The 13,389-nt window shown below is 34.2% G+C and overlaps 2 protein-coding genes across 2 annotated transcripts; one reads left to right on the top strand and one right to left on the bottom strand.

Annotated features, from left to right (window-relative positions):
• Positions 1 to 3,815: 3,815 nt before the first annotated feature.
• LOC114754507 (14 kDa proline-rich protein DC2.15) lies at positions 3,816 to 4,671 on the bottom strand. Its single transcript, XM_028943278.1, has one exon. The coding sequence runs from the start codon at positions 4,537 to 4,539 to the stop codon at positions 4,153 to 4,155; it is 387 nt and encodes a 128-aa protein (XP_028799111.1). The 5' UTR covers positions 4,540 to 4,671; the 3' UTR covers positions 3,816 to 4,152.
• A 4,147-nt stretch (positions 4,672 to 8,818) lies between these two features.
• LOC114754506 (vesicle-associated membrane protein 711) lies at positions 8,819 to 12,620 on the top strand. Its single transcript, XM_028943277.1, has 4 exons — positions 8,819 to 9,357; positions 10,129 to 10,319; positions 11,302 to 11,465; positions 12,049 to 12,620. Exons 1-4 carry the CDS (start codon positions 9,141 to 9,143, stop codon positions 12,137 to 12,139), a joined length of 663 nt encoding a protein of 220 aa, XP_028799110.1. The 5' UTR covers positions 8,819 to 9,140; the 3' UTR covers positions 12,140 to 12,620.
• Positions 12,621 to 13,389: the final 769 nt, after the last annotated feature.

The raw sequence follows: 13,389 nt of genomic DNA, 5'->3' as shown, positions 1-13,389 counted from the left end.
TATGTATAGCCATTCAAAAAATGCCAAAGCAAGTCGGGACAAATTGGACCATAAAGGCACTTTGCGTAAATTAACCTGCGCCTTAACGCCTCAACTTTTATACCCACAGATAACAGAGGGAGAAATATATATTTGTGTGTAATATGTGAAAGGAAAAGGTCTGTCATAAGTAGCTATTTTCATCATTTTGCTGAAAGCAGATTTGTTTGGTGACCTTATTAAGTCCCCCCCCCCCCTTTTCTATTGATATTCGATGTTATTGAACAAGAGACTTTATTCACGTCATGACTGCTAGTGAGATGATTTTTCCTAGCATATTTTTTGTTTAACTTACAATATTCAAATTCAAAATATTTCTTACTACCTCCCCTCTTTAATATAGAATTCTGTTTGACTTTTATCTTAGTTCTGAATATAAGACTCCAGTCCACTTTATCTTTTATATTTATACATTTTTTTTTCAAAGTAGTTCTTCTAATAATTACAGTTCTAGCTAATATAGTTGATTAGTAAAGATATTTTAGAAAAGACAGCACCTATTTATTACAAATAACTAACTTAACTTTTTTTTTAATCTCTTCAAATTAGTCAATTGAATCTTATAATTAGGATCGGAGGTAGTATAGTTTACTGAGATTCTTATGCTCCATCCAGCCATTGCCAGTTAAACTACGGCATGTTCAATGTGTAATAAAACCTATGAAAAACGCAGTGATGGTCCAAAAGTCTTTGGTTAACTTGAGTCCAAGTTCTCGTGATCTTTCATTAAATAATCAGTCCATAAAATTGCTGTCAATCCTAATCAAGGTTCCCACTGCACACCGGAAATTATTGCTATATCAGCCACAAATTAATTATTATTATCATATTACCATAATACTGCCTTTGGTTTTTAATATAAAAATTAATTTACTAATTTGAATAGATAAAAAAAATCTGTTAAGTTGATTATTTATAATAAATAAATAATATATTCTCTATAATACTTTTACTAATCATGTGTATTAGCTAAAACTATTATTTGATGAAACATTTAATACAAGGATTACGTTAAAAAAAATAAAAGAGACAATGTGAATTGAGGTTTTATATTTAAAATTAAATCGAATATCAAACTAACTCTTATATTAAGAACAAAATGTAATAATATGTGAGAAGCTTTGGTCAAAGTTGATTATAATTCCAAGTAATAATTTATTAATTTATTAACGACAATGTTACAAAGACCATGGTCCCAATTGATCACGATCCCAATAACCAAAAACTATTTTTTTTCCTAAAATGTAATATAAATAGTGTTTTTCTGATCACTGGGACTATATTTAACTATGCATAGTTCTGTTGAAATAACAAGAAGACGGAGAAGAAGGCCAATTAACCCTACGTGCGGTAAATCTGTTTTTACACGCAGCGGTTTCGAACATGTATGTGAATAAGAGCCGCATCATTCCAGAATGCCAAGCTTTCTTAACTTTTTATTTTCGGCCGAAAGTTTTAACTCTTGACACTAACTGATTTGGTGCTAAATGCGATGAGACGACTTTGATGGAGGTAATTGCTTCTGGGCTTTGTCCTCGAAGGAATATACATTTCCATTTTTCAATATCGAATTGTTTATCTTCTCTTTTATTCTTATGAGTTAATATACTAATGGGATGATATGAATTCTCTTCCTTTAAATTTGTTTTTATTTTGATTTTAATCCTTTAAATTGTAAACCATAAATTTTGGTTTTTAAAATTTTTATTTATTTATAATATTGGTCCTTATACATAATCCAATAAAAATTTGAACTATTTTACTTAATGAGGGACCAAAACTTATGATTTAAAATTTAGAAGCCATAACCAAAATAAAGACAAACTTAAAAAACTAAAGATTATATTAACTTTATAAAAGTATATCCATAAAGTATTGGCAAATGTATATAGGCCCCACACAAAAATCAACGGGTATTATTGACATTTCAAGTGCACATTTATAACTAATTATGAATCGATCTACACGTTAAATTTATTTTTATTCTTGAACGTGTCATTGACTGTACATGTAAACTTCATGCTTGAGCAAAAAATATAAAGGAAAATGACATAAAAAGAAGCTCGAAATTACAATATCCCAATTCAAACATCTAAGAGGTCAAAATCTTAAAAAAAAAAGTTATACCTGATCTGGTATTTTGCAAATATAGTTAAATGAAAAAAAATACCCTTATATCAACAAATTTATTAATAAATTGTGAACAGATAATAACAAGTATTAAACAGCAAATGACAAGAAATGCACTGATAAAGTGACAGTGACAAAATATTTATTAATAAGTCATAAATTGATAACGACAAGTGTTGGATAACCAATAATAAAAAATATACTAGTAATGACAGATTTGATATTTAAAAAAAACTGATAAAATGTATTTTGGTTATTTGACTATATTTATAAAATATCAAATCAGGTACTATTTTTTCTCCTACAATTTTTGCCTCCTAAGTGCCTAGATTAGAACACTGCAATTTCTAGTTTCTTTTTATATCATTTTTTCCAAAATATAAAGCAACTATAAAACCCATACATCATGAATTGCCTATTTGGTCCTCATTACATGAGCGGGAATTGGTCCGCAAGCATGTACGGTATGATCCCAAGAACAGAGTGAAATTAAACTCTAATTAAGCGCACATTAACCTTAAATTTTAGACTAAAAATAAAATAATTGAGATCACGCGCACAACGAAATTTTGGCCTTTTAATTAAAACACTTTTCTTCCCCTCTCCCATCCGCTGAAGCGTTGAACCAAACCTTGTGATGACGGTCTAAAGGCAGATAGTTTACTTTTCTAGTCCTTAATACTACCTCCGGTTCTAATTATAAGAGCCAGTTAACTAAGTTGAGGAGATTAAGGAAGTAAGTTGAGTTAGATATTTATCCTAAGTAGGAGTTGTCTTTCCTAAAATATCCTTACTAATTAAGTGTATTGACTGGAACCATCATTGTTAGAATGACTACTTTGAAAAAATATATACTCCTCCGGTCCTTATTATAAGACCCCATTTGACTTTTTATTTGGTCCTAATTATAAGACCCTAATCCATTTTGTCTCTTATATTTATGCATTTTTTTCCAAGATAATCCTTCTAATAATGATAGTTTTAGTCAATATACTTAATTAGCAAGGATATTTTAGGAATGACAACACTTATTTATTATAAATAACTAACTTAACTTACTTCCTTAATCTCCTCAAATAAGTCAATTGGGTCTTATAATTAGGACCGGAGGAGTATATAAATATGAGAGACAAAGTGGATTAGGGTCTTATATCTAGGATCAAAATAAAAGTCAAACAGGGTTTTATATTAAGGACCGGAGGTAGTATAAGACATAATTGGAAAGTTAACATTGGTATTATATATAAGACATATTTTATATATTTATCAATTTTTTTTCAAATTAATCCTATTGATGTTCTTCCAGAAATAATTAAGTAAAAAAGGAAGAGAGAGATTAAGAAAGACGCTTAGGATGTTTTAGAAAAAAGTACATCATATTAGCTAATTTAACTAATATTTTCAACATATTAAAATTAGTTAATTAGATTCACCATTAAGAATCGGAAGAGTACTTTGTTTTCAGGATAACAGTATAAGAACTATGCTTCCGGCAATGCTGAGCACATCTTTTCGGTGTTTTTTATCTTGTGCATCTCTTTTTTTGCTTTCAATTAATAAATAAGAGAGGTACAGAGAAATGCAACCAAAATATGTAAGTGCGTCAAATCCATTCCCTCTCGGAGTCACGAAACAACAACAACAAATTCTCAACCCACCGTTGATATTGATATAAAATTAAAAGTATATCACAATAATCATATTGCTAGAAAACGAGCAAGGGTTACAACTTACAGTAATAAAAAGCAAAGAGGGCTCGCCTTGTTATTAATCAAGCACAGAACAATATCACAAGAACGAAATTAAAGACTCAAAACAGGCAAACTTAACTTGTTAATCGTCACTATCACAGTATCACCACCCACAGCAATAACAAGTATATGAAAGCCAAACCAGACACAAAGAAGAAGAAGAAGCCAAATAATAAGCATGTTGGAAGATAGATTTAACAACCAAAGAGATGGATCTGATCCGAGCCTCACTCTAAGGACATTGAAAACCAGGAGGAACAGATTTTTGACAAGAGCTAAGGATCAAGCTGAGGCTGAGAGGTACGTTTAAGTTGATTCCAAGCACGTTGGCCTTAATCGCAGTGCAGAGACAGAGAGCTGCCTCTAAATCTGCCAACCCTACCAGCAACGGGCAACACTTGCTGGTAGAAGGAGACCCAACGACGACGTTTACAAGGCCCAGAATATCAGCACATACTCCTAGCTTCAGTGTGTCCAGCGGGCACTTAGCCTGCGCCGGAGTCGGGCAGGGCTTGGGCTTGGGTTTGGGCTTGCATGACCCGCAAGCTTCCGTGAAGGCGGAGCAGGCAAGGAGATAGAGGACGAGAATGGTAGCACGGAGCTTGGCGGAAGAAGCCATGGCGGAGAGTGAAGTGAAAGTGAATATGGGAAGGACGGTGGGGGGTGGAGGGGGTTTTTAAAGGCACAATGGAGAAGTGCAAGTTGCAGGAAAATCTGATTGTGTGGAAGAGAGTGATAACGATACAGTTGTATATTTTGTATCCTTCTGAATCGCTCACTTGTAATGTCTCGGCTTTTGCTGCACTCACTGCTCTCTCTCTCGGACCTGGGAAGCTTCATTGCATCTGAAAAAAGAAAAAGAAAAATATTATCGGTCATTTTCCTTCTGTCCCCCTGTTCTTACCTGATGAACATTATTTTCAGTCATTTTCAACTTTGTCTGTTTACATTCTTTTTAACAAAATAGCAGGTCCTTTTTTTTTTTTTTCCATAGTCACTTGAGGTAAAAATCCTTTTTAAGTTTTAGAAAAAAGGAGGCTTCCTGATCATTACTGCGGTGCCTCCTTCAGTAATTCTTAAATTTATGGCTTTGTTCTGGCAATAAAAAAAGGCTTTATTGTTGTAACCTCAAACGATAATGGGTTGTGCATGAAGTTTAGAAATGCATGCAGCGGAGCAAAGCTTCTTTTTTTTTTTTTTATAAAAAAAACACCATATCTATATACAAATAACGTTCTTAACGAGATCATAAGCGTTGAACAAAATGGCATGTTTGTCCGTACATTTTACTAATTAATATGGCCTAAGCTGTCTGCACGGGGGCTAATCGGATCCAATGACATGACTTCAGGTTCAGGGGAATTTGAAGCGTTGATGCATTGGGATCACTGTCGATAGACATTTCTTTTAACAAGTACGCACGCATGTGGTGATTAATCATATTTATTGGTTAATATATTGTTCATTATGTGAACTTCTGCCTGAAATTGGTTCTCTTTTTAGCGCATGCGGAAGGGGTGGGGATTAATTGTGAGAGAACCCTGAAAATGGCAAAAATTTTGGCTCTTGTTCTGGAAGTCAATAATAATGGTAAAATGCAAAAGTTAAAAATGGACGTAGAAAATTACCTAATTTTTTCACTTAGTTTGGTACTGAATAAGATGGTAAAATAAAGGTGGATAGTCATAATTTAATTTAGGATTTGTTGTTTTCGAGTTAAGGGTGGAAAATAACAGGTAAAAGAAAAAGGCGAGTCGGGTCGAGCCTGCAGAGGCTGATTTCTATTTTTAAACAGCGGATTCCAGCCTATATGTTGTCTTCACATGTGAAGGATTTGTCGGTATTACTGTTGCCAGTCATCAATTATTAAGACTGGCCTTCCCATAACCACTTTTAAATAAAATATAACATTATGCAGTTATTCAGAATTATATATACAAAATAAAATACATACAATTTCCATAAAAAAGATATAACAATTTTTTCTATTCACAATAGTGTGGTCTTTTTTTTTTTTGGTTGTTGTAAATTTCATATGATGCGTCATATATATGCCATTATTATTTAAAAGTTAACATTGTATATTTTGATTCCATTTTAATAATTCTGACGTATAAAAAAAAAGAATCGCATTATTGAAATTTTATGGATGGTGTATTATATTAAAACGGGCCGGTAAAAAGCAAATCAAATTAAAACGGAAATAAGCAAAAAGGGGGAAGCACGTGAACGGACGTTGCATGTCGGGCCAGCAAGGCCTGGCTCGTAGTATTTTATAGACGGGGGTTGGATGGAACATGTGGAGCGCGCGCTGAGCCTAAAAAATGGGACCATGCATCAATATTTTTCTAATTTAACGTATAGCTTAATATCCTAATCAATTATGTTCAGTGATCATCTTTATTGCTAGTATCCTCATTCCTCCCCCACGCGTCGTTAGAATTAGAAGCCCTACGCGTTCCTGGTTGTCCCAGTAAAGGCGAACACCTATCGTGAACGTAATTGTTTCAGATACTCCATAGAATATCAAACAATTTGAATCTGTAATTCTTTTAATTAAATATTTCGGAATTTTCTTTAATTATGCAAATGATTTGCGATTTATTCTCAAGGCAGTTCCGCTTTTACACATCAGCTTCCTCCACTCACGGAGTTGACGGTATAAAAGACATTTTGAGTGATGTGATGAGCAGCAGGTTAAGCAGGGCCTGCCAAATTCAAGGCCATTAAAGTCACTGCCTTGCATTTTTCTTTGTTTTTTTTTTTTTAAATGATACTACCTCCGGTCAGCTAATTAACTAATTTGAAAAAATTAAGAAAAGAAGTTAAGTTAGTTATTTGTAATAAATAGGTGGTTTCTTTTCTAAAATATCTTTATTAATAAAGTATATTGGCTAGAACTATTATTGTTAGAAGAATTATCATGGGAAAAAAATTATAAATACTACCTTTGGTCCTAATTAGAAGAGCCAGTTGACTAATTTAAAGAGATTAAGGAAGTAAGTTGAGTTAGTTATTTGTTCTAAATAGGTGTTGTTTTTTCTAAAATATCCTTGCTAATCAAGTGTATTAACTAGAACTATCATTACTAGAAGGGTTATTTTAGAAAAAAAATATAAATATGAAAGACAAAGTAGATTGGGGTTTTATATTTAGGACTAAAATAAAAGTCAAATAGGGTCTTATATTAAAGACCGGAGGTAGTATGAGAGACAAAGTGGATTGGGGTTTTATATCTAGGATCAAACTAAAAGTTAAATTTTGGTCCTAAATATAAGACCCCAATCCACTTTGTCTCTCGTGTTTATACATTTCTTTTTCCAAAGTAGTCATTCTAACAATTATAGTTCTAGTCAATACACTTAATTAGTAAGGATATTTTGGGAAAGACAACACCTATTTAGGACAAATAACTAACCCAACTTACTTCTTTAATCTCCTCAAATCAGTCAACTGGCTCTTATAATTAGGACCGGAGGTAGTATTAAGGACCAAAGGTAGTCCTAGATAACTAATTTAAAATTAGTTAAGATAATTATTTGTAATAAATGAGTGTTGTTTTGTTCAAAATATCTTTACTAATAATTTGTGTTACAATAGAAACTCTTTAAAATGGGCACTGGTCTGAAGAAAAATATATAAATATAAAAGATAAAATAGAATAATGTCTTGTATTTATAGTCAAATCAAATTTTCAGCTAGCTATTATATTTAAGACTGAAGCGAGTATTAGTTACCATCATTAATTTTATTCATAACTCACAGAATATTATTTTTTAATTCCATGAAATATAAAAAAAAGAACGAGAGAAAAACAAGCGGCCCGAGCAAGTTTGGTGAAGATGTAGAAAACAGCCCAAGTACCCAACTCACTAACAGTTTTGTTTTAGGTGAGAGTCACGTGGCCTAATATCTCCAATTGGGCCTAGTCCTTTCTATTTCGATCCCGCACAGGCCCGGCAGTTTAGTTGGTCTCGAGCTCCAGCCCCAGTTATTGGACCGAACCAAATTCCAGCCCCAGTTATTGGACCGAACCAAATTCCAGCCCCAGTTTTTCCAGCCTTCGCACCAACTGGGCCCGGACAATGCAAGCCATTTTGTTTCAACAATTGAAGTCTTAATGATTAGTTGATTATAAGTCATGCCTAGCTTTATTTATTTTAATTGTTGATTGTGAAATGCTTATCAATAACATTTTTAAATTTAAATTTTTAATTTTTTATAGTTTAAACTCTGGACTTTTCTTGCCTTCTTATACTCGTGCTACCTTTATCTTGACCATTTGAAACATTTGAGGCAAGGAGTGATTCATGATCCATCGAAGTTTTGTTTTTCGGCACCATGGACAGGAACCTACGGAAAGGATTAACGAGGCGAGGGAAGCGTGACGAATTCAGAAAATGGTTTTTAATTTTTATTCATATAAATTCGGATAACTTTAAAAATAAAATCGTGGCGCAAGTAACCGGCAACTTGTCATTTTTTAAGAACATGACGACGGACTCTCTTTGTGCAGGATGCCGCGCATATGTGAATATAATACTACGAGTAATATTCAATATTCAATACAACCCCCTTTTTTTCTTTAAAAAAAAATGCTAATCTTATCTGTATTTTTAAAAAATTATTTTATTTGATGTTTGTATATCTTGTGTGTGAATTTTATGAACAAAAAAATTTAATTTATCATACAATAGAATAAAAATACATCTAAAAAAATAATGCTACCCAGTCGTTCCATTTTTTTATTTTGGACGAAAAATAAATATTTGAAGTTGTTTGGAGTTTGGTGTTAGCGATAATAAATTAAAATAAACGCTAACTACTTCAATTTCTTGTTTTCAAATAGCGCGCAAGGGAGAGTGAGGAATGCGCGGCCAAACGGGCCCCGGTTCGATTCATAATTTACTTTCAAACAACCCGGACCCTGGAAAATTCAATTTCCTGCATCGATTTGCGCCAAAAGGCACCACGCAGATCAGAAAATCAGATTATTCATTATAATATTCCATCAATTAAATAAGTTTACAGCTCAGAGAGGGACTTGCCAGGTCCAGTTACGGCAGAGGAAAACCGGCAAAGTACAGAAGCTTCCTCCTCGTCTGGATATCGAAGTTGATCTAGCTCTATGACTATTTGATTTCCCCGATAATTCTCTCAGGAAGAGCTCTCTCCTAATCATCAAATCTGTTATTGCGAGGAATATAGGCAGGAGAGGGTATGGCCATACTTTACGCGCTTGTGGCGAGGGGATCGGTGGTTTTGTCGGAATTCAGCGCGACGTCGACAAACGCCAGCGCCATAGCGCGCCAGATATTGGAGAAGATACCGGGCAACAATGATTCGCATGTCTCTTATTCTCAGGATCGTTACATTTTTCACGTCAAGCGCACCGATGGTCTCACTGTCCTCTGTATGGCCGACGAAACCGCTGGCAGTGAGTTCTATTCTTGTTATTTTGTATTAATCATGTTTTTTTTTCTGGTTTATTATATTTATGAACAATTTCTTCACGATATGGATGTCTTATCGTCAAAGGGGGGAACTTCGTGTAGAAATTTGGTTCCCAGCTGTAGCCCCAATAATTGTCCGTTCTTCCTGTATCTTTGATGAATTTGGTCAATCGCGATTTTTTTCTGATAAAGCTGTAAACGTTTTTTCTTTAATGTTTTGGTATCATTCTATGTACACCTCCTCAGATGCTCTTCCTGCGCTTCTACTTCCGTTGGTTGGGGCTTCCTTTTGGCTTTGTTTCGTTTGCAAAGTTGTCCTAGTTGAATCTGAGAAGCTGTCGATCTTGACAAGTACTATGCTGGTTGAATTCTACTGGCCCCTCATGTGCCTTTGTAAATGAAAACTTAGTGGAACTTGTTATTTTTAGCATGTTTGGTTCAATTTTGCGATATCGAAATTTGGAGCTCTGATAATTTAGATAGACCATCCATGGAGATTTGGCCTCTTGTAATAAATTGTATAAGCTACGCCCCTGCGAGATATCATTTGAGACCTAACCGTACTTGTTAAATACTATTGCTTTTAAGCTTATTGGAAAATGAATCCTGAAGAAGCAAGAATTACCTTGTTAGTTTGTTCATCTATTGAATCTCTTTTTACCCAGTATTCTTGTCGTGCCAATGTCTGTGCATGTATATTTTGACCTGATCTTGCTAATCTGTAGTCAACATACATTCTTTACTTCCTTTTGTAGGGAGAATTCCGTTTGCATTTCTTGAGGACATTCATCAGAAATTTGTGAGGACTTATGGGCGTGCAGTTCATTCTGCTCAAGCTTATGGGATGAATGAGGAGTTCTCAAGAATTTTAAGCCAGCAAATGGAGTATTACTCTAATGATCCTAATGCCGACAGGATAAATCGACTAAAAGGTGAAATGAGCCAGGTAATCATTAAACTCATCTAGTAAATCAGTCATTGAAAGGAGCAAATTAAATTTGGTTGAGACTGTATGGTTTCATATTGCTCGGATTTTTTTTTTTTGGGCCAGCACGTGCTTCTCTGTTTGACTTATCATTTTTCTTTCTTCTAATCTTTGGGCAGGTGCATCTGCTTTGTAGTTACTTTGATGAGTTAGAAGTTTAATGTTAACCATTTGCTTCTCTATGAACGCCTTTTTGCTGAATATATGAGGAAGAAAATTATGTGACATGATCATGTGATATAATAGAACAATAGGCCAGTACTGCACTAGTTTGTTTGTATCAAGAAGAATAAGAGAGTAACCATTCTTCATTAGATCTGTGTAAATTCTGTTTGCTGGTAACTTCTATTTAAAGCCTGAACTGAAAAAATGACAACAGAACTGAGTGTTAATTTGGAATTTACCTCGCTGTCTACTTTGTTTAAGATGACTATAAAATCAAGCTTCATAAGAATACTGCATAGAGGTTACAATTTGTTTCTATCGTAGTATTACACTGTCCGTGTTTCCTCTTGTGTAGAAAATGTTGCTTGTTTCCTTAAGTATTCTTTTAACCATTTTTATGGCTAATTGATATATGTTATAAAATGTCTGTTGTAAAGTGATGTCTCTAAATTCTTTTTCCGAATGGCAGTTCTGATATAGTCTTGCAACAGTACCAAAATGTGGAAGTAATGTTATTTGAATTTCTTGGTCACATGACTGATCCTTATTGCCTTTATAAGGATGTCATGCTTATGCCTTGTAAGCAATTTTCATAATTTTCCACGTAAAACTTGAAGTGTTGACATTCGACAACATCTTCTGAAGGATATTTTGGAAGAATTTGGATGTTCAATATCTTTCAGCTGGATATACTAGTTCATCTTCGTTGTTGGTTGTCAGGAACTTGTTGCCTTGACATTTTTGGTATCACTGATAATTCCTTTCAATGCTTTATTAGGTAAGAAATGTCATGATTGAAAACATCGACAAAGTTCTTGACAGAGGTGATCGATTGGAATTGTTGGTGGATAAGACTACTAATATGCAAGGGAACACCTTTCGCTTTAGGAAGCAAGCTCGCCGCTTTAGAAGCACGGTGTGGTGGAGAAATGTCAAGCTTACGTATGTTTTCTGCCTAAAACCCAAATTTACTTCTGTAGACTTTTCTACTCGCATCAGTAGAAGGGGGATACTTTTTCTCTTGGTCGATTAACTCTGGGTGAGTTGTTAATGATGACGCTGCTGATATTGAGTAGTATGAGGTTGATGTTTTTCTTTTTGGCATCCATAAACAGTGAATATGGTTTAAATTTTTAATGATAAAGCTTCTATGTCTTAAATGATTTGGAATATTTTCCCCTGTAGAGTTTTATATGTTTTGTGTGACACTGACACAAGGATAAAGTTTTTCACTTACTCAAGGAATATGAACTAATTCTGTCAAAATAACTGTAACTTCATCTCCATTTTGTTTGGTGAGAGTACATTTAGTTTATTCTGAACTGCTGACTGAGAGTGATTAGCTCCTCTAGCTTGTAGAATTGTTTAGAGGGAAGTTGTTGGTGTCTTACAGTGCTTCAGTACAATTGACTGAGTTTTCATATCTGTTAAAATAACTGTGACTTCAATTCCCGACGTGGTTGATTTGTTGTTCGAAGGCTCTATATTTGGGGTTTTGTGCTCCTGACAAACTGGCATGTTGCAGGCTCGCACTTATAATTCTCCTGATAGTGATTGTTTATGTTGTATTGGCTTTCGTTTGCCATGGGCTTGCACTACCGTCTTGCCTGAAGTGAAGGGACTGTCAAATGAGTTAAAGTGTGCTTTGTTTTCCTTCACAAATCCGCTTGCAGAGGTTTCTTCCTTAGCCTTCATCGTTCTGTCAATTTCTACTGGTTCAGCTCCATTTGCACTTGGTTGCCAGTGTCTTTATTGACATAGAATCGAAGTGTTTTGGGTTGGTTTTGATGCAGAGGCTTGACTGGGCTTTTTACAAATAGTATTCAATCTTCAGAAAATGTGTTTGATGATATATGGTGTCTGTATCCTTATAAAATTTGGATTGAACAGGACATTGATTCACAAGTTTTACATATTTGAGTTATGTCACCGCAACTTCTTGTTGTTAGTGTTCAGTAGTTTTCCTTCTACTAAGGGGAAAGGATAGGATTTTGATCGTGGTTTCGTTGTTTGACCTTGTTTTTATGTTTGATTTACGCACGCAGCAATTATGAAACTAAAACACAAGAAGTTTGCATAGCTTTTTATTTTTCTGCATTTTGGGTGGTTGTGGAAATTCATGTATTTGTATCGGAGATGGGGGAGTTTTTCAGGGACCGTGGTGACTTGCCTAATGTTATTAGATTTTAGGGTCCTTTATTTTGTGTGGGCTTCAGTCACACTGATTTTGAGTAGTGTTAGTTCCTATAAATTTTATATTATAAATAATTAAATAAATGATGAGCAGTCAACTCTTTTGTTTTTGAGGGCTATGGGTATCAATGTAAATAACTCTTATGAGTTTTAACTCTTAAGGTTATGTTTGATAGGAAGCATTGAAAATGAGAGATAGGAATTGAGATTGCAATTAAAAAAAATTATCAAAATAGTATTTAGTATGAGTAATTGCTTATTGTATAGGATTAGGCAAACTTGTAGAGGTAAGATTAGGGAATACCACTTCTCCCCATGGTATTCCTCAATCCCACATATATGGGTTTGACTAATCTCATCTAACAAGCAATCTCTTATGTTAAGTTCTCTTTTAACTGATTTTTTCAATCCCACTCCCAATCCTTATTTTTAATTTTCAATGCTTCCTATCAAACATAATCTAAGAAGTTACATGATAGTTGCTATATTATAACGCCATTGGCAGTTTTCAGCTTTGTTGACATCTTCCACAGTAGTGTTCTTTTGTTATTGCTGGCCTTCGTATGGGGACGATTGACACTCACATCCAGAGTGCCCTACTGTCCCCATTAGCTGCTAAAATATTGTCCAATTTTAATTTTCCTGTGTTATCACAGTAAACCATTCAAGTATC

This window comes from Neltuma alba, unplaced genomic scaffold, assembly GCF_004799145.2.
Source record: "Neltuma alba isolate B1F8T4 unplaced genomic scaffold, ASM479914v2 tig00010148_pilon, whole genome shotgun sequence".
Lineage (NCBI taxonomy): Eukaryota > Viridiplantae > Streptophyta > Magnoliopsida > Fabales > Fabaceae > Neltuma > Neltuma alba.
The sequence above is the reverse complement of the archived record's forward strand: the minus strand, read 5'-3'. Positions and strand labels throughout refer to the sequence as shown.

Excerpts from the sequence above, each read along its gene's own strand:
- LOC114754507 (XM_028943278.1), bottom strand. The coding sequence starts at position 4,539 with ATGGCTTCTTCCGCCAAGCTCCGTGCTACCATTCTCGTCCTCTATCTC.
- LOC114754506 (XM_028943277.1), top strand. The coding sequence starts at position 9,141 with ATGGCCATACTTTACGCGCTTGTGGCGAGGGGATCGGTGGTTTTGTCG. Across the intron at positions 9,358-10,128 it reads GGCCGACGAAACCGCTGGCA|GGAGAATTCCGTTTGCATTT; the intron begins GTGAGTTCTATT and ends TTCCTTTTGTAG. Across the intron at positions 10,320-11,301 it reads TAAAAGGTGAAATGAGCCAG|GTAAGAAATGTCATGATTGA; the intron begins GTAATCATTAAA and ends ATGCTTTATTAG.